The sequence below is a fragment of the Sciurus vulgaris genome, assembly GCF_902686455.1.
Source record: "Sciurus vulgaris genome assembly, chromosome: 1".
Taxonomy (NCBI): domain Eukaryota; kingdom Metazoa; phylum Chordata; class Mammalia; order Rodentia; family Sciuridae; genus Sciurus; species Sciurus vulgaris.
Window position 1 is genome coordinate 58,021,536 of NC_136461.1, and position 23,187 is coordinate 58,044,722.

General features: G+C 33.5%; 1 protein-coding gene across 2 annotated transcripts in view; it reads left to right on the forward strand.

Annotated features, from left to right (window-relative positions):
- LRRC7 (leucine rich repeat containing 7) overlaps positions 1-23,187 on the forward strand; it is a 525,614-nt gene that overhangs the window by 288,920 nt on the left and 213,507 nt on the right. Inside the window, exon 8 of one of the 2 annotated variants that reach the window (XM_079128751.1) lies at positions 18,743-20,788. The exons of the other annotated variant lie outside the window; for it this stretch is intronic. Within the exon in view, the coding sequence (XP_078984877.1) occupies positions 18,743-18,749 (7 nt within the window). The 3' untranslated portion in view covers positions 18,750-20,788. Of the gene's footprint in view, positions 1-18,742; positions 20,789-23,187 lie in introns of those variants that run through there. 2 annotated transcript variants of the gene reach the window in all.

Below are 23,187 nucleotides of genomic sequence, written 5' to 3' on the forward strand. Positions count from 1 at the left end.
TGATTCTTGACTAATTAACAGCTCAAGCTTAGTGTACATTGTTTATCTTTCTTCCTGTTTCACTTGTAGACCTGCAGCCATCCTCCAGCCTTGGAGAGAGACTACACTACACATTCAAAACGTTATTGGTTTCTTTTGTTTATAAAAGATGTTGGCAATGCAATAATGTGGCTTAAACTAGCATTCTACATGGGCTTTGCTTTTTAAAATTAGTTAATTGAATATATTATCAATTTTAATTGAAAAAATATCAACCCTGGATATGTTCTTAGATTATGTTTTCTTATGAGAAAATCTATTATAGTACATTTTAGATAGAATGAATTTCCATAACATTATGTAAAATGAAAATGTGTTCTAAAGAAGGAAATGACAAAGAAGGCACACTGCATTGTGAAGCAATATGGCCTCTTCTAAATTGCCAAATGTTATTGCCTGGGAAGCAAACCATTTAAAGCACTCTGTATCAGAATATCCATAATGCACCTGCAACTTGCTATTGACACCTTTTACCAAAGTTTCTAATGCATTTTAAATGCATTGTACTTGGAAATGTTTACAAAATGTTCACGTTATCCCTAATACCCAAATGCAACTATCCCCCTGTAAAGGTAGATATGATGGAAAAAAAGAACCAACTAATAATAGTAAGCACTACATTCGCTGTCATCTTTAAGAAGACATTGTTTGATTTGTAATCTAAAATTGTAAAATAAGGCATAATTTAATGGAATTGTTCTACTTTAGTTCTCAATAAGAAACTGAGCACTTTCAGTTTCTTTACTTTCTGGATATAATTCCTAACAGAAAAAAAATTTGCATTTACAAAAGTTTTCAGGCTATCAGAAGAAACATGGTTTTTATTAGCTTTTTTGTTTGTTCTTTTTAGTCATATATAACATTAGGATTCATTTTGACATAGTTATAAAAGTACAGAACATAATTTGCTCTAATTCAGTCCCCAATACTTTCCCTTCCCTCCTCCCTCTGTTCTCGTTTCTTTGCTCTACTGATCTTTCTGGTGTTTGCTTATATATTTTTTAATTGGGATGTCTTGTGCATATACAAAATGTGGAGATTCACTGTGCTCTATTCCTATATGTCCACAGGAAAGTTAGGTCAGATTCATTCCACTATTCTTCCCTTATCTTGTCCCTCCTCTCTTCCCCTGAACCCCCTTCTTCTTATTTCACTAATCTTGAAGAAACATGGTGAATGTAGATAATCTAAGATGAAGGCAGAACTGAAATCATGCAAACTCTGGGAAAACATGAATGGGAAATATGAACTCAATTGTTTACACTAGTGCATAGCTATTACCTTGTATAGTAGGAAATAAGAAACCCAAAATTCTTGCTAGTCATAGTAGAAATTCAGTAATGTAGACAGTATTTTTAATTCTTTTTGTATTTTAATTTTCAATCAAATATAATGACTAACATTAAAGATGCAAAATTTTACTTCCTAAAATCTAGTAGACATTGCATTGATAAGATTTTGGATAGATGATATAAAAGCCCATTAAATTCACATTATGTTTGTTATTTCCATTCTACCCACAAAATAAATATTAAGTATATAATCAGCAGTTCTGCTTTAACTGTAGCCTTTTTTTTTTTTTTAATCAGATATTGAACTCAGGGGCACTCAACCACTGAGCCGCATCCCCAGTCCTATTTTGTATTTTATTTAGAGACAGAGTCTCACTCAGGTGCTTAGGACCTTGCCTTTGCCGAGATTGTCTTTGAACTCTCAATCCTCCTGCCTCAGCCTCCTGATCTGCTGGGATTACAGGTGTGCACCACTGCACCTGGCAACTGTGGTCTATTTTTAAGTTGAAATGTTTGGATATGATTGAAACAAGGATAACTAATCTCCCTAAATTTTCTCCTATTGTTTTCCTTTACATTTTTTTTCTTTTGTAGCTTCAAACAGAAATGTACACTGATTTTTCCCTCTGGGATTACTGAAAAAGATGATGAAACACGAATATGAATTTTTTGGTGTATCACAAACTATTTTTAAACCAATTTTCTAGAGGTGACTTGATGCAGTGGGAATCTAGATATCTTTATGATCTCATACAAAATGAAGTTATTACTTGAAAACTATATAATAAAAAAAATGAGTGTTACTTTGGAGGAAAACAGCTGTTAGATGCACTGCTCCAACAGTTTAGTAGCAAAATAAAAAAGTATTCTACTAAAATCTAATAAAAATTTCCAAAATACACCAGTATTTTAGGAAATCACAAATTATTCTGTCAACAAAATAAAATCTAGATTTTTGTCCCCTCAATTCAACCTGCAGTTCCTTGCCTTTAGCAGAAGCATCATGGTTCAGCAGGGTGGGCATGGATTTTGAATGGGGTGAACATGATTTCAAGTCTCTTTCATCTCTTATTACTCTCATGCCTCAGAGTCATTAGTCTCACTGAACTTCATTTAATATAATATGTATATTACACCCAAAAGTGTCTTGTCCATGGTTGATGCTTGATAGATGGGATTGTTCTGTTGGTCCCAAAAGGGAATGAAAAGATGACAAGAGAAGCTTCTCAGGGGGAGTCAAATACTATAGTAGTTCTCATTCAACATAAATATACGTTCAGAGAGAAGTGCCATCCAGGTTCACCACTATTACCACACTCGAAGGCTCTTTCAATGTTCTCTACTGTCTTTTCCCTCTCATCTTTTGAGTTGGAAGTTTTGGTAGGGCCTCGGGGTTCAGAGTTTACCAATTCTGAACCTGCTTTGCCTGCCTTACTCCAAATGGTAGTTACACAGTGGAATCCACGTAACAACTGCTTCAGAAGCCGATGCACTAATGGAAGAATCACCGCCCTTACCCACTAAACCATGAGTCATAGACATTTGCTCTAAATTGTCCACAGTACAGGTATCATTTGAATTTATAAATTTTCTGACCTCTTGTTCTCAAGGAATTGTCCTTTAAGACCTTCTAATTATCTTAGTAATCTCCTCAATGCCTGAAATGTCTCTAGAGACAACAAAGTTCTTTACATAATGGCATGAGTCAATTTAAAGGTAGATCTATCATATATATATGTGTGTGTGTGTGTGTGTGTGTGTGTGTGTGTATGAATCCTATATGTGTAAGTATATAAAATAAATATTGACAGATCTGAAAAGAGAAATTGACAACAATACAATACATTGTTCTCTCAGACCCCAGAAACTATTGAAAAAATGAGTGCCACTCTTTAAAAACAGAAGTAAGCTCCACTGCTCCCATAAAATCCAAAACATTTGCCTGGTGATCTAAAACCAAATCCACTGCTTCATATGCAACCCATATACCAAAAACAATGTATTAAATGCAAAGTTTTGAGTATTTCCAGCAACTAAAATAAAAACAAATATAAAGATTTTTTTTGTTTACAGACAGTAAGTGTGTATACTATGTGACTTCTGGTATTTAATCAATAGTTTTTCTAAAATCACCTATTTATATAGTAGATTACTATATATGTAATATCAAAACTATAATTATATTCAGTTATGATCCTTCCTTTCAATATACTATTGATAGACAGCTAATTTGAATATATTGTCTTCCTTTGTCAGTAAAGGCTTTTATTATAAGTTGAGTCAAGAATTTTTATTCTCTTTTATTTTGCTCTTGTGGAAATTAGGAATAATAGACTCTGATGTTACTTAAGTCTCTTTCTTTTGACAAGTGTAAATTAATGACTTTCTGGGGAGTTTTCTTATCTAAATGATAATAATTTAAATGTCAGCCTTTCTCTAAATGTAATGCTTTTGTTAAGAGCTAACAAAATTGAGAAAGGACCAAGGAATTCAAAATAGTAGAACAAAGTTTTTTTAACTGACAAAATTAGTTCATTCTGACCCATTTTAAAACAAAACAAAAAAAAAAATCTGGAGAATCTACTCAAATTATATTTTAATAATATCTCTAAACATTTTGAGAAACTATATTAATCTTCCTTTATTAATAAGTTAACTTGAACTAAGTAATGTGAGCATTTATACTGAATATATTCATTTCTACTAGAGCCAACCCGTGAGCTCAATTCTCTATTTTCCAATCGTTCCCACGAAATTTAATTGGGCCATTCTATTTCCCTTTTATTTTTCTTTCTTTATGCAGATATAGATTTAAGGTTTTTCTTTTTTCTTCTTTTTTAATTGTTTTTTTTAAACTTTAGAAAGTACACTAGGTGAAATACATTGTTGTTTGGATTTTATTTTGCAACAGTCGCTTTCATATTTTTGTGTGGATTAGTTTTCTTACATGTTAGCTGTAGAATCTCTTCATCTCATCATTTTATAGTTTTCTACTTGCCAGACGCTGAACTAAAGTACTTTTTGTATTTTTTGTCAACATATTTAATTCACATGTTATCACTATATTGTTGGTACATTATCAGTTCTCATTTTGTAAGAATGGCAATAAGACTTCAGGAGGTTGGGAACTTGCCCAGTATCACATAACTCTTCTTTTTATTGTAGTGCTGAGCATTGAACCCAGGCCTTCACACATGCTGGTAAGCACTGTACCCCCAAGCTGCATCCCAGCCCCAGTATTGCACAATTCTTAAAGCTAAATTAGGGATTTAAAGATTTATATGAGTAGAAATAACTGACAGTAACATTTATATTCTTTGCTAATCATATAATCATGCTATGCCCACTTAGCAATTCTGAGCCCTAGTAAACTACTAAAAATGAATGAGGATTAATTTGCAAGATGGTTAAAGACATAATAAATAGATAAATACTAATAGTTTTTTTCCATTCTAGAAAAATACTCACTGATAAAAGAACCTAATATAAATATTCTATTTCCCTAGAGCAACAAAATTAAGTAATAGTTAGGAAAATATTTAGCAAGAAGGACCTTGATGCTTAAAACCTATAAATTCTTGTTGAAGAATATAAAATAAGATCTGAAAAAAATGAAAAGGCATTATTTTATATAAGATTCAATGTTCTTAAAGTTTTTTATCCTTATTACTATTTAAGGAAGTTCAATATCATTTAACTCAACTCTTCTTAGGATTCCAAAGGCTTTTCACTGGATGAAATAATCTTAATTATAATATAACATAAAAAAATGAATGCTAGATAACAGGTAAGAATTTATAATTGAAAGTATTAATGGCATAAGACTTGCCTTGTCAGTTATCAGAACATATTAATTGGTGTTCTTATTAAATAAATATTGTCATAAAATAAAAACAGAGTGAAACAAAATTAAAATTCAGATGTTGATCTTAGTATTCATAAGAATTTAAAATGAGATTGGCATTTTATTTCCACAATCCTAGAGTGCTGGGGACTCGAACCCAGGCCCTCCAGCATGAGAGTCAGGCACTCTACGAGACGGACTATATGGCCTAGCACTGAGATTGGCATTTTTAAATCAGTGATAAAAGGTGAATTATTTAATAAATGTATTTTGTAGAATTGGTGATCCATTTAATGAAAGGAATTAGATGGTCTTATATCATATATAAAAACAACTATCAAGTATATTGCTTAACTTATAGTAAGTTTACTATAGTATTGTTTGGAGTGCCTGGGAGGAAAAAGACTTAGAAAACTACATTAATAGAATGAAGGTTGCATAAATAATGATACCGAGACCCAAGAAATCTATTAAAATGATCATTTCTACAACTTATTTTCAAAGGAGTGAAAACAGGTACAAAAAGTGGGTATATTATAATTTAGTTTTGTAAAACAAAACCTCCTGTATTTGTGTGTATTTCCATATGATTATGAAAGCATCAAAAAATGTGGTAGGATATGTATTGGATATGTATTGGAGCCACATGAGATTGAGGTCAGGGAGAGTAACATGGGAACAATTAGAAAGGAAAGAGGAAGACACACACAAAAGTACCTAAAGTTTTAAAAATTATAACAACACAACAAAGGTATTCATGAACCATCACATTTATAAATTTATAAAAGTCATATGTTAATGGTATATATATATATATATATACACACACAGATCATTTTTAAATAGAAAAGTTAAAAAGAACTTCCATTTAATTATTTCAATTGCTGTGAGCAATTTATAAATTTTTGCATTATAATCTGCTATTGAATACCCATCTTCAATAGTGAGTGTTGATATTTTTCTGGATTGTGTTCCATAGATAAAGCTCTTAAGATAAGTTCAACAAATGGCATTCTTAATGTTCTCTGGGGCACAACTTACTATGACCTTGTGTCAGCATATCAATTGAGATAATTGAGAGGTTGTCGGTAAACTCTATCTGTGGGTAACTGGAGAACTGCAGAAACTTTTTAATGGATTTTGTCTACTAAAATGTAACACATTCAATCTACATTTTGAATTCTGCTGGATCTGACAATTCAACAGGTTCTATTTGTGGAAAACTACGAGTGGAAATCAAACTAAAAAGGAGGAACATAGCAAATAGTTCTGATAAAAGTTGAGTGGAGTATATCCAAAGAGAACATTAAGACCAAAGAGATCTGCTAGGGAATGAAATGTTAAGCTGATGCTATAGAACTGAAAGAGCAGGCTGGATGCAGCTGTCATTGAAAACTTCTAGCAAGTACAGCTATGACAGAAGAGGCTAATGGAGAGGCTAAATTCTAGACCAGAGGCCCTTGGCTTTATGTGTATGGTGGAACTGAAAATCACAAGTGATCTTGCAGCCAGAGACAAGTGCATATGATAAAGTCATTTGCTACATCTGCCTTTTTTCTGGTTCTTTTTGAAAGTTTTCTAATCATGCAGGACAGTTTTATCAGGTCAAATTCCTTGTAGTTGAGCCTTCTCTGGTGAAATGGTATTTCACTGAGAAGTCACAGCAGCTGTGTATGTCCATAGCAAGGCAGTCTTCAGTATGTCTGTATACAAAGGACACTTTCTATTTCAGATATTCATTATTCATCATGATGCCTTTCAAGATTAACCACAAAAGTAAAGAAATGTAATTGTCATCCTCCTCATCTATGAACCAAAGCAGTACTGGGAAAAAACCATGTCAAGCTACACATTCTGAACCAGACACTCAAGTCTAGGTTGGACATGGAAAAACTAATAGTATGTCTTATAAGCAATGCTCCAGTTATTTAGCTGGAGCACAGTTATGGGTGGGATTCCAAAAGAATCGAACTTCTTTCCATGGAAGTGAAATTATTTTCTGGGTATGATGGCGTACACCTGTAATTCTAGCGGCTCAGGAGGCTGAGACAGGAGGATTGCAAGCTCAAAACCAGCCTCAGCAACTTAGTGAGGCCCTAAGCAACACAGTGAGATCTTGTTTCTAATAAAATACACAAAAGGGCTGGGAATGAGGGGATGTTGCTCAATGGTTAAATGCCTCTGAGTTCAATCCAGGTACTAGGAAAAAAAAAAAGTAAAATACACAAGAACATCAGAAATTGATCAGTATTTGTACAGATTTTATATTTGAGGGATATAGCAGAATTCAGATTTCCTGATTTCCACCTGGAAATAATTGAAACTGCTACAGCCTACTGATAGATAACTAATAGTCACATCACCTTTAACTACTGATAAAAATAGTAATGTCCAAATTAGCTGAAAATCTGAATCATAAGAATAGCATCTACCTGTCCTGAATAGCAGCAGGTTTTGGAAGGTTCAGCAAATGTCAACTGAAGATTGCAGTTGAAAATTTCACCTGAAGAATAGTGTTGGAACAATCCGTCTAGAATCATGGTCCCAGGCCCAGGTTGTTCTTTGAAAGAATCTGTCTCAGAGGCAAGTATCATCTGTGTATTTCAACACACCATAGGTACCTTAAAATCAACAGCTCCAGTGTTGACTCATTGTTGCGTAACCATCTGTACTTTTTCCAGCTTTCCTAAGCTCAGCTAATAGAAACAACATTTTCTAGATCCTGTGAATCATTTAGGCCTATTTCTTACGCCCACATCCAATCAGTCAACAAGTTCTGTCAAATCTGTCTAATTCGCTTATTCATTTCCTTCTGTCTGGAACTCTCTGCCCCCAGAGCCTGGCTCCTTTTTTTATCATCTAAATCTCAAATCAAATGTCACCCCAAAAGGTCTCTGATGGCCCTCCAATCTAAGTAGCTACTGCTACCCCAGAAACATTCCAAATACCCTATTTTAATGCCTATGTAGCACTAATTACTATCACAAATTCTCTCATTTATTTTCTGTCCCCTTTCTAAAATTTCTCTTTGGGGAAAGGGATCTTGTTCAGCTTGTTCATCACTATATCCTCACTGACTAATATACTGCCCATTGCATATCATACATTAATATGAATGTACCTTCTAAATTCATTGTTATCGCATACACTCAACAAATGCTTATTAGGCATTTCTGTGCCATGGGTTGTAATGATGTGCAAAAAGAAATCCTATCTTTGTCCTCATTAATTAAACCAATATTTAATAAAAGACAGCCATTCACCTAATAATTACATACCTAAACATCAAATTATAACTCTGAGTAATCTCACATCTGTTTTTTCTTCTATCTCCATTACAATTACTTTAGTTCAGAGTATAATTATCTCAGGCCTCATCTATTATAATCACCTATTTCTGTGTCTCCACACTTGCCACCCTCATTTTGTTTTTCCAAAGGTAAAATATAAACCCTATGTCACTTTCTACCATAAAGTCCTTAGTAATTTCAATAACACTCGAGAAAAAAAAAAACCCTACACCCCTTAATATAATGACCGTTCATGACCTGCCCCTCATCTGTCTCTCCTTCCCCTTCTTCCCCTCTGTGATCCAGTCATCCTAAATTACATTCTCAGTTCTGGTCTCCTGTATGTGTGGTTCTTCTGCCTTTCACATTTCTCCCTGATCTTTGATTAACTTATTTGCTTACCTGTCTTGACTCAGAGGAGATAAGCTCCTGCAGAAGACCTCCTGTGATCCCATCCCTCTTCCATAGTCTCTTGTCCAAAGACAGAGAGAGAGAGACAGAGAGAGAGAGAGAGAGAGAGAGAGAGAGAGACAGAGAACTGTCTCATTGTGCTGTACTCTTTCACATGCTTGTTTCCCTTGCAGACCTATTAATTCTTTACAAAAGAATATCTTTCACATTTCAATCTGCATTGACTAGAGCAGTAGCAAGTATGTGGGGGGGGGGAATGGAATAAGTTGCATAGATGAATAAATAGATGAATATTCTTGACCAAAATTAAAATAAAAATTTGTAATGATATTCATCAACACAGTTTCAAACATATACTACTGAGAATTGTGTAAAAAGCATATTGGTGGGGCTGTGGTTGTGGCCCAGTAGTAGAGCTCTTGCCTACCATGTGGGAGGCACTGGGTTTGATCCTCAGTACCACATATAAATAAACAAATAAAATATATTGTGTCCATCTATAAATAAATTTTAAAAAAAAGAAAGAAAGAAAACCTATTGTGACCAGGTCAGAAGGCTAATGAATCTTCCAAACACTGTAGTAGCCAATATGATCATTAAATGTATTGTTGGTTGATATTAAGAAAAGAACATCAAATATCCATAGCCCTGTATTTGAAGTTTCAAAAATGAAGCAACAAAGAAATTACATCATCAGACTAAAAAACAATTTGAAATATTTCTACCACTGAGATGCTGCTTAACACAAAAGGTATTCACATCCTATAGTCTTTAGTGAGCAACTTTGTAACTGAAGAAGAGAAAGTGTGGTTATGATGTTTTTGTCACTGGATGCAAAGAATTACAGATAGATAGAGGCAATATCATGTTGAGGATTAGAGAAACCTGAATATCTATACCAATAAATTAAAGGTTGTTCGGGTTGGGACTTTCTATGGTAAATAGGAATATATGGCAACCTTGCCATCCTAGCAAGTTGACTGTTATTTCTAAGGAAGAGGAGCATAAAGGGCAGAAAAATAAGGTAGTTCTCAAAAAAATCTCAGCATCCCTTTTCAATCAGAAAGTTTTTTGCCACCATTAGCCATCAGGGACAGAATGAGTATATCACAAAAGTATGAAAATAAGGTGGCTATAGTTATTTCACCTGAGCACCTCCTTCTTGAGGGAAACTACTTCCAGCCTACTCTCCACAAACCAAGGAAACCCCTTCTGTCTCAAAGGGATAACTAAGCACCAATACAGGTTCTTATAAACCAGCTATGATCCCGATTGTGACTTCAGCTGACCATCTACACAACATGGATTTAATATTCAACAAGTATTTATTAAAAATACAATATTTTCAGACACTACACAATACATACACAGTTTTTGGGACAAATAACTAAGAGTATTCAATAGAAAGGAGCCCAAGGAAACTTTTAGGAGTCAACACCAATAGGTGTCAGATTCCTACAGTCAAGGAACTAAGGCCCTTAAGAACACTGGGGTAAGTGAACCACTGAAGAAAATTCCCTATATAGAGAGGACAAAGGGAGACATAACAACTGAACAAAATACCAGCTGAATGGGAAATCAGCCTGTGACCAGGATGACTTCAGATTCACCAGCAGTAATGGGTGACTATAGAACTCCTAGATATTACCACCAAATGGAAAAGAATATTCTGAGGTTTGAAATGCAAGAACTGTGTCTGAAGGTACCCCATCTACTTTTCAATAGTGGATCAATTGCATTTAGCAAGATGGCACATTCTCAAATGCCAACAGAATAAAACTTATGATACAGTCAGCAAGATGTTTTAGCTTTAGGTGCATTATTATTTTTTATTCTAAAATGTTGGGATGGAAGGTCCAGGAGGAAAAGTTATCTAATGACAAAAGGTTGGCTACATCTGTTTAATTTTAGTCACTAGGTCCTGAAAAGAAGAAGGGAACAGATAACAGGAGAAGAGAAAAGTGGAATAATCTCCCCGCTTTCTGTGCTCCAAGGCTATGGGGTCTTTAGGAACTGTGGTTTTACAAGGAGACAGGGTTATTGTACCAGAGATGAGAGAGCTATAATGTCTGCAAGTGGAACATAAAACTGGAGAATAAATAAGGATCCCAAAATGGTGACCCACAACAGCAGGCTTAACTATAGAAAACTATCATTTTACCCTGCCAGAATGTACATACAGAATTTTGAGAGTTTAGGGTCTGATGGCACCTAGACTAAGACATGGACCTTGTGATTCCAAGGGTTATATATCACTTTCTATTCATAAAGCTTCTTACTGTTATCAAGCCCTTAGAGAAAACATATAACCACATGTCCCAGAAAATGAAACATCAGAACATTCTTTAAAATCGTAACAATAACCAGGGCTCATAATGGTGTTGTTCAAAACGAAGTTCTTTTCAATCAGTTCCAAAATTAATTTGTTACCATGGAATATCAAGTCTGTATTAGTGTTCCTTTGGTAATTATTGCTTACTGTCAAGCCTCCATTAAGTTCCCATGTTTGAAATAATGAATGTGTACCTCTATTGATTACAGCTTGTGATTTCCTGAGTTATTCTTAGAATAATATGTTTAGCATTGTGTTTTTTGTTTCCCAACATTTCTTAATCAACTAAGTTTCAAAAAGTTTATATATATTTATTTCACAATAGGAACAGTATATTACATTTTTCAGACTCTTTTGGACACTGGTATAAATAAACTAGATAGCAAAGACTTGAGTACAAAGAATTTTACAGAAATTTTTTTTTTTTTTTTATTTCTGGCTAGGTTTTTATTGCAAGTTCCCTACACTTTAGTCTCCTTTCTCTTGTATTATTCTTCCTACCTTGAACATGCAGTGAAAATTCTGCCAACATAGATGTTTAGGCATTTTATCATTTTTAGCTTTTATAGCTTGTTCTTCTAAGTTTTCACTCTAGGGATAGAATCAGACACACAGACACATAAGTCACAATCACAATATAGATCTCTGAGAAGAACTGATATAAAATCAGAAAATCAAGCTGATTCCCTCTGAGGATAACAAGAAGGACTGAGTGACATAGTACAAAGCTATGGCAAAGGGTTGGAATTTGGCTTTGAAGGATCCAAGAACATTAAGCTATGGAGTGAAAAAAAAATCAGATAAAACAATAATTATGAAGCAAATCTGAGGAAGATGGAATCTAAATGTCTAAAGACAAAGGGATGGGTTTATAACCATTTCAATTGCCATGAAATCTTGAAAACCAGTTTGAATCAATGGCAGTTCAGTGAAAAAGATACAAGATATACTTAGGAGATAGAGTCAAATACTTCAGTGAAGGAGTGAATTGGAACTGGAAAAGATTGCAGAAAACGGAAAGTCAAGGATGACTCATGGCTTGCTGGTTTGGAGGATTTGGCACTTGGTGCTTACTATGCTATAAACAGATACAAAGAAAGGTGTGAGAAAAGTGGGAAGGATGGGAAGATGCTTAGGAGAAATAATTAAGTTTGATGCAAACTAGTTAAGTCTGAGTGAAATACCTCAATGAAAAGGTCCAAGAGATAGTCAGGTCCAGAGACCAGAGAGCAATGTAGAATTAGGTGAATTATTAAGCCCAGGGCAATCAATGACAAATTCAAAATTTCTGGTTATAAAAGAATGATTAGATTTATTGAAGTAAGCCAACATGGTAGAATTTATTATAAATCCATTAAAATTATTCTTGATAATAAAAAAATTCAAAGAATCATATCAAATCAAATAAACACAGAATGAAAACTTGCACAATAAAACCTCAATTGTGTAAATAAAATAGGTCTCCAAAATCTCAAAAGAAAATTATTAAACAGTTATAATACTAATGTTAGAGTTTTAAAGTTTATGGTGATTTCCCCCTCTTTTTGTCTTTATTTTACAAGCTTTCTATGTGCATTACTCAAAAAAATCAGTTTAGTAAGGATGGTTCCCTGGAAATGAATGATTTAAACTGAACGGAAAGAACTAGATAGAAGCCAGCCAGGTGAGGACAGTGGTACCAGAGGCACCTGTGTAGGTGAGGAGTACAGTATGTGCAAGAAACTGTAAGTAGTTAAGGATTGTTGATGTATATAACATGAGGCAGAGAATGGTCAGAGAGGAAGCTGGCTAGGAAGACATGGTTGCACTATGGAGGCCTGTTATATTAGGATTCTGTCCCTTATACTCTGAGCAACTAGTGAAGAAATACATAATAGATGCCTTTTAACAAATGAATGGATAAAGAATATGAAAAAAAATGTGGTACATACACACAATCGAGTATTACTCAGCCATAAAGAAGAATGCTTTAATCACATTTTCTGGCAAATGGATGGAACTAAAGACTATCATGCTAAGTGAAATAAGTCAGTCCCCAAAAAATAAAGGTCAAATGTTTCCTCTAGTATGCAGAAGCTAATCCAAAATAAGGGGGGTTGGAGAAAGATAGAGAAGAAAAGGGGATAAAAGGAGAGGGAATTTCATTGAAATAGAGGAAATATCAGTAAGGTAGACAAAGCGGATTGAGGGGAGGAAGGAGGGACAGGAAAAGGGAAGAACAGTAGAATGAATCTGATTGAAATTTCAAATGCACATAAGTGGATATAACACAGTGAATCCCAACATCAAGTATATCCACAAGACACTAATTTTGAAAGTAAACTAAAATAAATTGCAAAAAGATCAGTACAATAGAGGGAGGTAAGGAGGGGAAGGGAGTAAATCCTGGGAACAGAATTAAAGCAAATTATATTCTATGCTCTTGTGATTATGTCAAAATGTATCCTAATGTTACACATAACTAAAAAGAATCAGTAAAAATAAAGAAATACACAGGTAGTGTCTTCTTCTGTTAGGGTTGCTATAATTAAGTGCCATAGACTGGTTCCTTAAACAATAGAATTTTATTTTCTTATAATGCTGAAGGCTAGAAGTCCAAGATCAAGGTACCAGCAGAGCTGGTTTCTTGTGAAAGCTTCTTCCTGGTTTGTAGGTGACTGTCTTCTTGTTTCTTTACATGGCCTTCCCTCTGTGCATCTACATTCTAATTTCCCCTTTTCATAAGGATACGAGGGGTATTGCATTAAGGTCTGCCCTGGTGACCTTATTTCAAGATAATGAATTCTTTGAAAATGAAATATCCAAATACAGTCACATTTTTGAGGTACTGGAGATTAAGGATTCAGCATATCAATTTTGAAGGACACAACTCTGTTCAGAACGGGGAATTATGTGTTTAAGTTTCCTTTGGTAATCTTACAAAGAGTATGAATTTGAGGAATAAGAGACGGATTAACAGGTTAGTATAATAACACAGGTAAAAATCAGGTTATTGTATAAAACAATGTTAACAGAAATGGAAAAAAGGAACCAATTACTGACATACTTAGCAAATAAAATTGGCATAAACTTAAGGCTACTTAGATATTAGAAATGATAGGGAGGAGTCTCCAGATTTCTAGTTTGATGACATGGTGGATATTGATGCCATCAATGAATGTTAAAAAAAAAAAATCCAAAATAAGGAGCTAGTTTGGAGGCAAAATGATGAATTTAATTTGGGGAAATACAATTAAAGTTACCTAGAATGCATTTAGGTATACGAATCTGAATTCTCAGGCAGAGGATAGGCATGGTTCAGGCTTCATTAGTATGTATGCCTTTGGAAACTATAGGTGCAAATCCTCATGTACTGTGTAATGAAAGTAAAGGACTTGGAAGAAAACACTATTTGAGGGATAGGCAAAGAATGAACCCATGAAGAAGTCAATATTTTATGAAGCAAAGAAAGAGAGTAACTAGTCCCAAAATCTAAGGAGGATAAAGATAAAGGGAAAGATTAATAATGAAAGAGAGTCAAAAGATTACAAAGATAATGACTGAGACTTGTTAGTTAGATTTGGAATTTGAAAATTTTTTTAGATATTAATACCTACCAATATTTCCTTGAGCTTTTATGTGCTAGGCAATGGGCAAAGTATATCATGTATTATATTTCATTGTGAGTAACAGTAAAATAGAATGAGGAAATAATATTGTATTATTTTGCCCATTAGGAAGACTATTGTTTAAGATAGTCAAATACCTGGCCCAAGGTCAGACAGAGAACATCAGATATGGGAATCAGTCCTAGAATTCCTTCTGTTGCTAAAACAGCTGAGACCTGAGAAGGATATTGGACCTCAGAAAGCACTGGGCTGATGAGTGAATGGTTAGTGAAGAAGTAAGAGTGCCATTTTCAGAAGATAAAGGAAGACGGACCAGCTCATCTCTTCCCTTTCATTTTCCCATTGTTTTGTATATTGCCTGTACACAGTAGATGCTAAACAAATTGTAGTCCAATGGACAAGAAATAAGTGGTTACTTGTGCTTACTATATATGTAAGAGGTGGAAGAGGAGGTAGAGAGGTATATAGATTGCTCATAGGCCCAAAGGAGCCAGTAGAGAAGATAGGCTGAAGGAGGAAGCCAGGTCCTTCTTAGAAGAGATTTACAGAGCCCGGGATCAAGTGCACAAGTAGGTACTTACCTGAAGAAATGGAAGAAACACTTCTTTGAGGTTGAACAAAATGAATGAGATGTAGAAATAAATGTTAAGGACACATAGTGAGTTGCTCCATCTCCCAACAATCCCTCCCATATTAAGCTCCTTCAAGAAGGAACATTTCACCATCCCCAGAAAGTTATTTAAAGTTTTATTAAATTTATATATGAAATTCCCTATACCTAGATTCTCCTCTTTTCATTATATAGTAATCTCTTATAGAAAAATTAATATCCAAATGACAGGTTACCTCAGAATCATTTCTTGAATTTTCCAAGTTTTATTACTTCTGTCTGTTTATACCTCTTAACCATATTCATTCCCTCTTCTGAAAGAATTGGAGGCTATGGATAAACAACCTCCCATTTATTTATTAAATTCATTTGAAATTCCTTAGCACATCAACAAAATATTTTGAAATGTTGTAATATTTTACAGCAAAGACATTTCCAAATTTTGTTAGCTTGAACATAATTGCATTTACTTAGTTCAGTCTTTTGTATCTAAAAAAATTATGCAATTTCAGTTTTTTTACTGGTTAGCTAAAGACTACTCTGGCATTTGACTCCATTTTGTAATAAAAGTATATTTTTAATTCATTGAGTGTCAATAATCTCATACTTCAAATGATACATAGCTTGAAAATTTTTATATAATATATTCAAAAAATAAAATGTTGCTTGCCTATGAAGATTTACCTAATGATCACCTTGATGTTTATAGAAAATTATTTTTACTTGTGCCCTATCTTCAAAGTCAAACTATGTTGTGATACTTTAAGCTTTTAGCTTGTTTGAATTTTGGCTGGTTCAATAGTGGGATGAGAATATTGACTGCTATATTACTGTTCTGTCAGATAATTTTGTTCTTGAATAATCTATATGACCTATGAGAAGGGCAAGTGATAAGGCAGAGAGATGTGAGACAAAACACTAAGATGTTATTGTTTTGAGTTTGGCAGCTAACTAGTTGAATATTTCAAAATTATCTAAGGAAAATGCACAAAATGAATAATTGTATGCAATTTGAGCTTGGGTTTGAGCTATGTAACATTAGTCTGTCTCACTTACAAAATGTAGTCAGGTATTAAAAATATAAAAAGATAATATTCTCGGTAATGTTTTGTACATATTGTCATTTTCTTAAATCATCAAAATAAGAATGTGAACTTAATAAGCATACATTGGGAGAGTTAAGATAATCATGTGAAATAGCTATGTCAGTATGTGAATAAATGTCTTTTAAATGCTATTTAATTTTACATCCAAAAATAAATAAATAAATCACATGTCTATCAAAATCTAGGATACGAAATATCTTCACAAAGAATTTATGTATTGCCTCAGTTAAACATGCAGATAGGTAATTTTGTTCAGTCTATATGCAGTCCCAGTCTATCTATTGTATACATAGAGTTGTTTGACTTCTGCAGCATTGACCAAGTTCTTATAATGTAATTATCTACCATGTGGATATGAGGACTATACTTCTTGCCTTCTACTGTGAAAATGATTTAAGATTAATGTACACTAATCTCAGATGTATGCAAAAATACTGTAATGAAATATTATATTTTCACTTTTTAATCAAAAATATGAAAGTCATCTTAGATGGAGCAAAGAGAAATTTCTAAAGCAACCAAGGTATTCAATCATCATTTACTATTATATATAGCCATAATTGCATGTACCTGGGAAATCATAATTTGCTTTGTGCTTTGGTATTTGAGCATATCAATTTTAAAATTATTATTCATCAGTAAAATTGTGGCACTTAATTTGAATAAAATGTACATCAAAAATTGTGAACAAAATATGTATGTCATTCATTGAAATATGTGATTGGTGGCTTTCCTGGGAAGGAAATGGAGAGAAAATTAGAGATTAGAGGAAGAGTATGATTAATTGATTCAGAGTGGCTCCTGCCAAAAAATTATGTTCAATAAGAATCTGTCATAATTTGTGATCATTTGTCACTCTACAGTATATCAAATATAATGGATTCAGGTGTACAAGCAGTAAAAGTGACTGTATAAAAATATGAGTTTTTGAATGGTTTCTAAACTGATTTGGTTCTAAATAGCCATGGTATATTAATTTGAACTGTCATTGTATTTCCAGGGATGGTAAATATGTTAGTAAAATATTTTGTTCTAATATACACATTTACTATTTTGCATTCAAACTTTTTTTTTTTGGTGCTAGGAACCCAGGGGCACTTAACCACTAAGCCATATCTCCAGCCCTTTTTATTTTTATTTTTTATTTTGAGATAAGGTCCTATGACTTAGGGCCTTGCTAAGTTGCTGAAACTGACTTTGAACTTGAAATCCTCCTACCTCAGCCTCCCAAGCCACTAAGGATTTATAGGCGTGCATCACTGCACTGGGCTTAAAAACTTTTAAAGATTAAATTATACAAGTTTTTTGTTTCTTTTTTTTTTTTTTTTTTTTGGTTTTTTGGTGCTGGGGATTGAACCTAGGGCCTTGTACATGTGAGGCAAGCACTCTGCCAACTGAGCTATCCCCAGCCTTATACACATTTTTTTTAAAGCATAAAGAAGCCCAGCAAAAGTTGACATTTAAATGTTCAGTGGAAAATAAATGGGAAGCATGATATTTTTTTCAACCCAAAACATTCTTCCAGTCAAAATTCTTTTAAGGTAGTGAAATGTACTCTTTTATAGTATGTCCACTTATATGTATTTTCCTCACTGGTATCTTTTAGTGATGTTTACTTACATAAGAGCTTTTATAAAACACTGTAAGAAATTAAACTCTTGATGGGAATATCATAGAATGTTTTGAGAAAACTTCATAGAATAGGGGATATTCATACATTTTATCACTTACAGAGAGCAAAGGTTTACCATTGAAACCCATGGTAAAAAAATCAGTGGGTCAGGACTATTCCAATTCTGCATTAAACATTATGTATCAATAATGCTTGTAGAATAGAGTTCATTTAAATGAGCAGAAATATTTTTGGAAGTTCAAGCAAGTTATTTTCATGTAAATGAGCTTATCACTTGATGAACATCAAAGAAAGTTTAGCTTGCTCCTTTACAGAAATACGCATGTTTTATGGTCATCTGTCCAGTTCTACTCTGAGTTTGATTTTTCTGTTTCTATTTTATCTCCTCTATTTTTTCTAATCCTAAAGCTGTACCACTTTACAAAGATCTTATTGAAAACCTATTTCTATGGAATTACATTAAAGTCAAGTAAACTTTCTACCTCCCTATACTGTAGACCAATTGTAATTATTTTAGTCACCTTCTGCGTTAGGAGTTCCATCTTTTGGGCATTGAAATTGATTTTTCTCATCTTAGCATCTGAAGATCCAGAGTGTGCCCCTTGCCCAATCGCCTGAGACTATACAGTGACACCTACAACAGAGGATGTGGAGGCAGCCGCTTTTCGGGCACCAGAAATGGCAGCATCAGGAGCATCAGCACGAATAGACTTTGTAGAGGTAGTTCTCCCAAACTACATGGTGAAACCAAACATTTTTGGTGTGCCACCTGCTGGTGGGGCTGCCGTTTAACTGCCTGGTATATACAAAATGTTTGGTCTTTGTTAAAATTTAACAATGACATTCCTGAACAGGATAGAGAGTTGATTTCTTTTTCCAAGTGTGTTCAGTTGCCATAACTTTCAATGAATATGAACTTTTATCAGGCTCAGAAGAATGTTAAGACCCATTTTTTTTATCAAATTTATTTTACTATGTTATGCAAAGTTGCTATTGCATATAATTTTGTATAAATATTTTAAAACTAGATTAAAATAAGCCATTCTTTTTCAGTAAAAAGATAATTTTTCTAGTTCATGAAATTCTTTAGGGACTGAATATGTTTGTCCAGTTCAATTATGAACTTGTTCCTCAAAATGAAAGATTGTTCCCAGATGGCCCCAAGTCAAAATATGAAATGCTGGTGATTGATTTATTTTTATATAATCTTTCATCTTATGTAATTTAATGTGAAACAGTTATTTTACCACTGTAAAAATATTTTTGTTAACCACAATTTGTGCAGTTCAATGACTTACAGCATTTCAATTGCTTGCATAATGAGTCTGAAAAGATGCTTTTGCAAAATGAATAACAATCAACAAAATGGGTGCATTTATTTTGAATGTTTTCAACATATGACTGAGGATCAGGATATATTTCTTACAAAACATTAAGCAGTTCAATAGACAATGTACAAAGTCATTGCCTTGCCTAATGCAGTGCAGTATATCCATCTTTCACCCTGTCCTATTCTGAAACTAGGCAAAATATAAAAAATTTATGATTATTGGAGATATTTCTTAATTAAATACAATTTGAAGGATCTTCTTATAGAACAGACACGAATAGAATACACTGAGCTTAATAGCTTGTCCTGTATTTTTTAAAAATATTTCAAAATGTATAGTACTTTCTAGGAAAATATATATGATAACATTTTATGCAAACCTATGCTATGGAGCCAAAGTGTACTGTGCTGAGTATTTCTATTCTGTCTTATACATTTTAATTGTGTGAAATATATAAAATATGAGATTATGTCCTAGAATGCATAATAGCACTTCATATGAAACACATGTGCATATGAAAGTCCAAGCTGATTTTTTGTTAAAATTGTGTAAATGCTGTTTTTTCCAGGATTACTTGTGAAGATCTATGTTAAAACATGTATAAATCTACTTAATTGTATTTGTACAACACTGTTTTTAGTGATGTTTCGCATATGCTGACTTCTATCATTTTCACATATATTGCATGTATCTCTCAGAAACAGTATTCTGAAAGATATGCTGCTATTCTAAAAACACAAAACCGAAGTCTCTGATACTCCTTTAAAATAAATTTTATTATCATAGTGCAGTTTTACAATCTGTTCTTATGAATTCTCAGTGTCCTTCAAATACCACCAATATCTAACTTTCAAAAATTTAGTTTGGATAGTATTAAAATGTTTGGCCTAAAAGTAGCTTTAAAGGTTAAAGAAATATTGTGATTAGACCTCTATTATGCCTCTATGATGTTCCAAGGAAAAAGCTGAACTTTCCATTGTTAAAGCTTAAAAATCTTATAAAGTTGCAATTAAAGTTTTCAGTAATGTGTAGACTGTTGGATAATTACTTTGCTAGCATGACCTCAGTGGACTAAGCCACATTGCCTTACTGTTCTTATAAGAATGTATGACAATCAAAAACTCAAAAACGTGTATGTGTACGATAAAGGAAACTTTTCTTAATGAAAATAAATCAGTAATGTGAATAACTGTTGTCAAAGCTGAAGTGGTTTAAAACTGCATTCACCGAAGTGATTATACCAAGCAGTTGTTAAACTAAATATCACTGAACATAGTACTTGATTCATATTTGCCTACTGTTCACACCATCTCACTGTTAATGTTCCAACAAGCATAAATGATTGTAATTTCATTTGTTTACATCAATCTAATCTTTCATTCTTAGAGAATTTTTACATACAACAAATTATTAAATGTGTTTATTTTATAAGGTTACATTTTTAACGTCTATATTTATTTTTAAACAACTAAATAAAATGGTCAGAAGATGAAATGTACTTATATGCATTTACTGTTATTGAAATAATAATTTTTACTGAGCTAGCTTTTATAAATATATACTATTAATTCATGAGTATTGGGATATCCATATTAAACCAGGATTTGGCTAAGCATATTCAATAAGAAAAAATAACAACAAAAAATACCCCTTAAGAAGAAGGCAATAAAACATGTGGTTACCCGTCCTCTAGGATACCAACTTCAAAAAAGCGTTTTCCCATTTCATAAAATCAAACCAATTCCCATGCACTTGGGATGTGATGCGAACAACACACAGAATTGCCCTTCAATACCTTGTTGACATATTGTGAACAATATGTTTTTATGTTTTGTTTTTATGTCTCTTAGGAGTGCCTCAGAGAAGAGAATAGAAGACAGATTCCCTTGTTTCTCAACAGTTATGGTTCCTAGAAGTTTGTTAATGATTTCTTATATATGGGACTGGGGTTGTGGCTCAGTGGCACAGCACTTGCCTAGCACATGTGAGGCAGGTTCAATCCTTAGCACCACATAAAAATGATAATAAACATAATAAACTTATAAAAAGTTTTAAAAAAAGAATTTCTTACATATATTCTTCCATCCATATATTTTGTTAATGTCAAACTTTCTCAAATAAGGTATCTGCCACCTTGCATTTATTTTAAATCAAGTCAACTCTGCTGTAGCAAGACTATCAGATCTAAATTCTGTCTCCAAAATTATAATTAGTCTACAGAATTTTAAGTAAAAAAAAGAGAGAGAGAGAATGAAAAGAAGCCATATTCAGTGTAAACTAGTCTATTTTATTTTAGTTTAGTTTATATCTCTACTTTCTACCACTAGCAACTAATACAAGTTGGATAAAGACCAATAGTTTATTGGCATAAAATGAAATATTATTGGGGCAAATCAGTGGCCTCTGGATGTTCAGTTCAGTATAGTAAAAATAAAAGGTTTGAAACAGAAGTGGGTTGGAACACCTTGATGGTATGGAAACTACATAGTTCCTCAAGTTCCCATTTAGATAAAAATCTTCTATCAAACCAATAATCTCCAAGCCCCTCCATATGTATGTCATTTATTTTGATTTCAGCTGCATTTAACGCAACTGTGTGCAGGCACAACATCTGAAATTCACACTTCTACTTCTGCTCAGGCAAATTTTGGAGAAAATGCAAACATTCCCTTCAATCCAGTTAAATAAACTCATCTTTAGGCCTGACTTTACGTTAAGTCATGTGATTAATCCTGGAGGCACCAAGTGCAAGGACCCCCTGCTGTTTAGGCAGCTCAGAGTCTGGTGAGGATATAGACAAGTGAATCAGTACAGGTTGAACAGCCCCCACGCACAGGATTATAGAAATACCACAGATGCACAGAAATAGCACAGAGAAGTACCAAGTCCTCGGGTAGGACGGTAAAGTCCAGGTAAGAACTGACAAAAGAGATGAAGCCTAAAGAGTTTTCCAACAATAAACTGGAATTTTAAAATGTGCAGGAGAACAAGTGTTGTCATAGAGGGTATGTGTCTCAAGGGTAAAATTGTAGGCAATGAGAAGGGAGTAGTCACGAGAGAAGAGAGATCAAAAGGGATGAAGTCGTATGCATGGTTGAACTTTATTTTGTGGACAGTAGTGCAGTTTAAATGAAAGTGTTTTCAGAGAGGAACAACTCAGATTTGTGAGTGATGGGATAAAAATTGCTAAGTAAGAATTCACATGAACCCTCTCTGCTAAGAAAGCAAAGAACAAAAGCCATTCCTTCAATTCCTTTAAAAAAACAAGATTTATTGAAATGTAAAGCATATAACCTAAAACATACCCACTTTAATTATACAATTCAATATTTGTTGCTAAATTTATAGTTATTACCACAATCCAATTTTGGACACTTTCATTAACCTTCTTCCAAATCCTTCCTGCTCATTCAGAGTCAATCTCCATGCCTAACATCTCTCCTACCCCAGCCCCAGACAATCACTAATCTGCTTTCTGTCTCTTTAAATTTGTCTGTTCTGCACATTTCATTTAAATGGAATTGCATGTACTATTTGGCATCTGGCTTCTTTCACTTAGCATAATGTGGAGGTTTTGCTAGATTGTTATTAGATGAACAAAAGAGAAGTTTTTCACTCCCCAAAGAGACTATGAATATGGAGAAAAGAAGATACATAAGAATGTCCTGTGAGCCTGCCAGAGAAGCAGAAG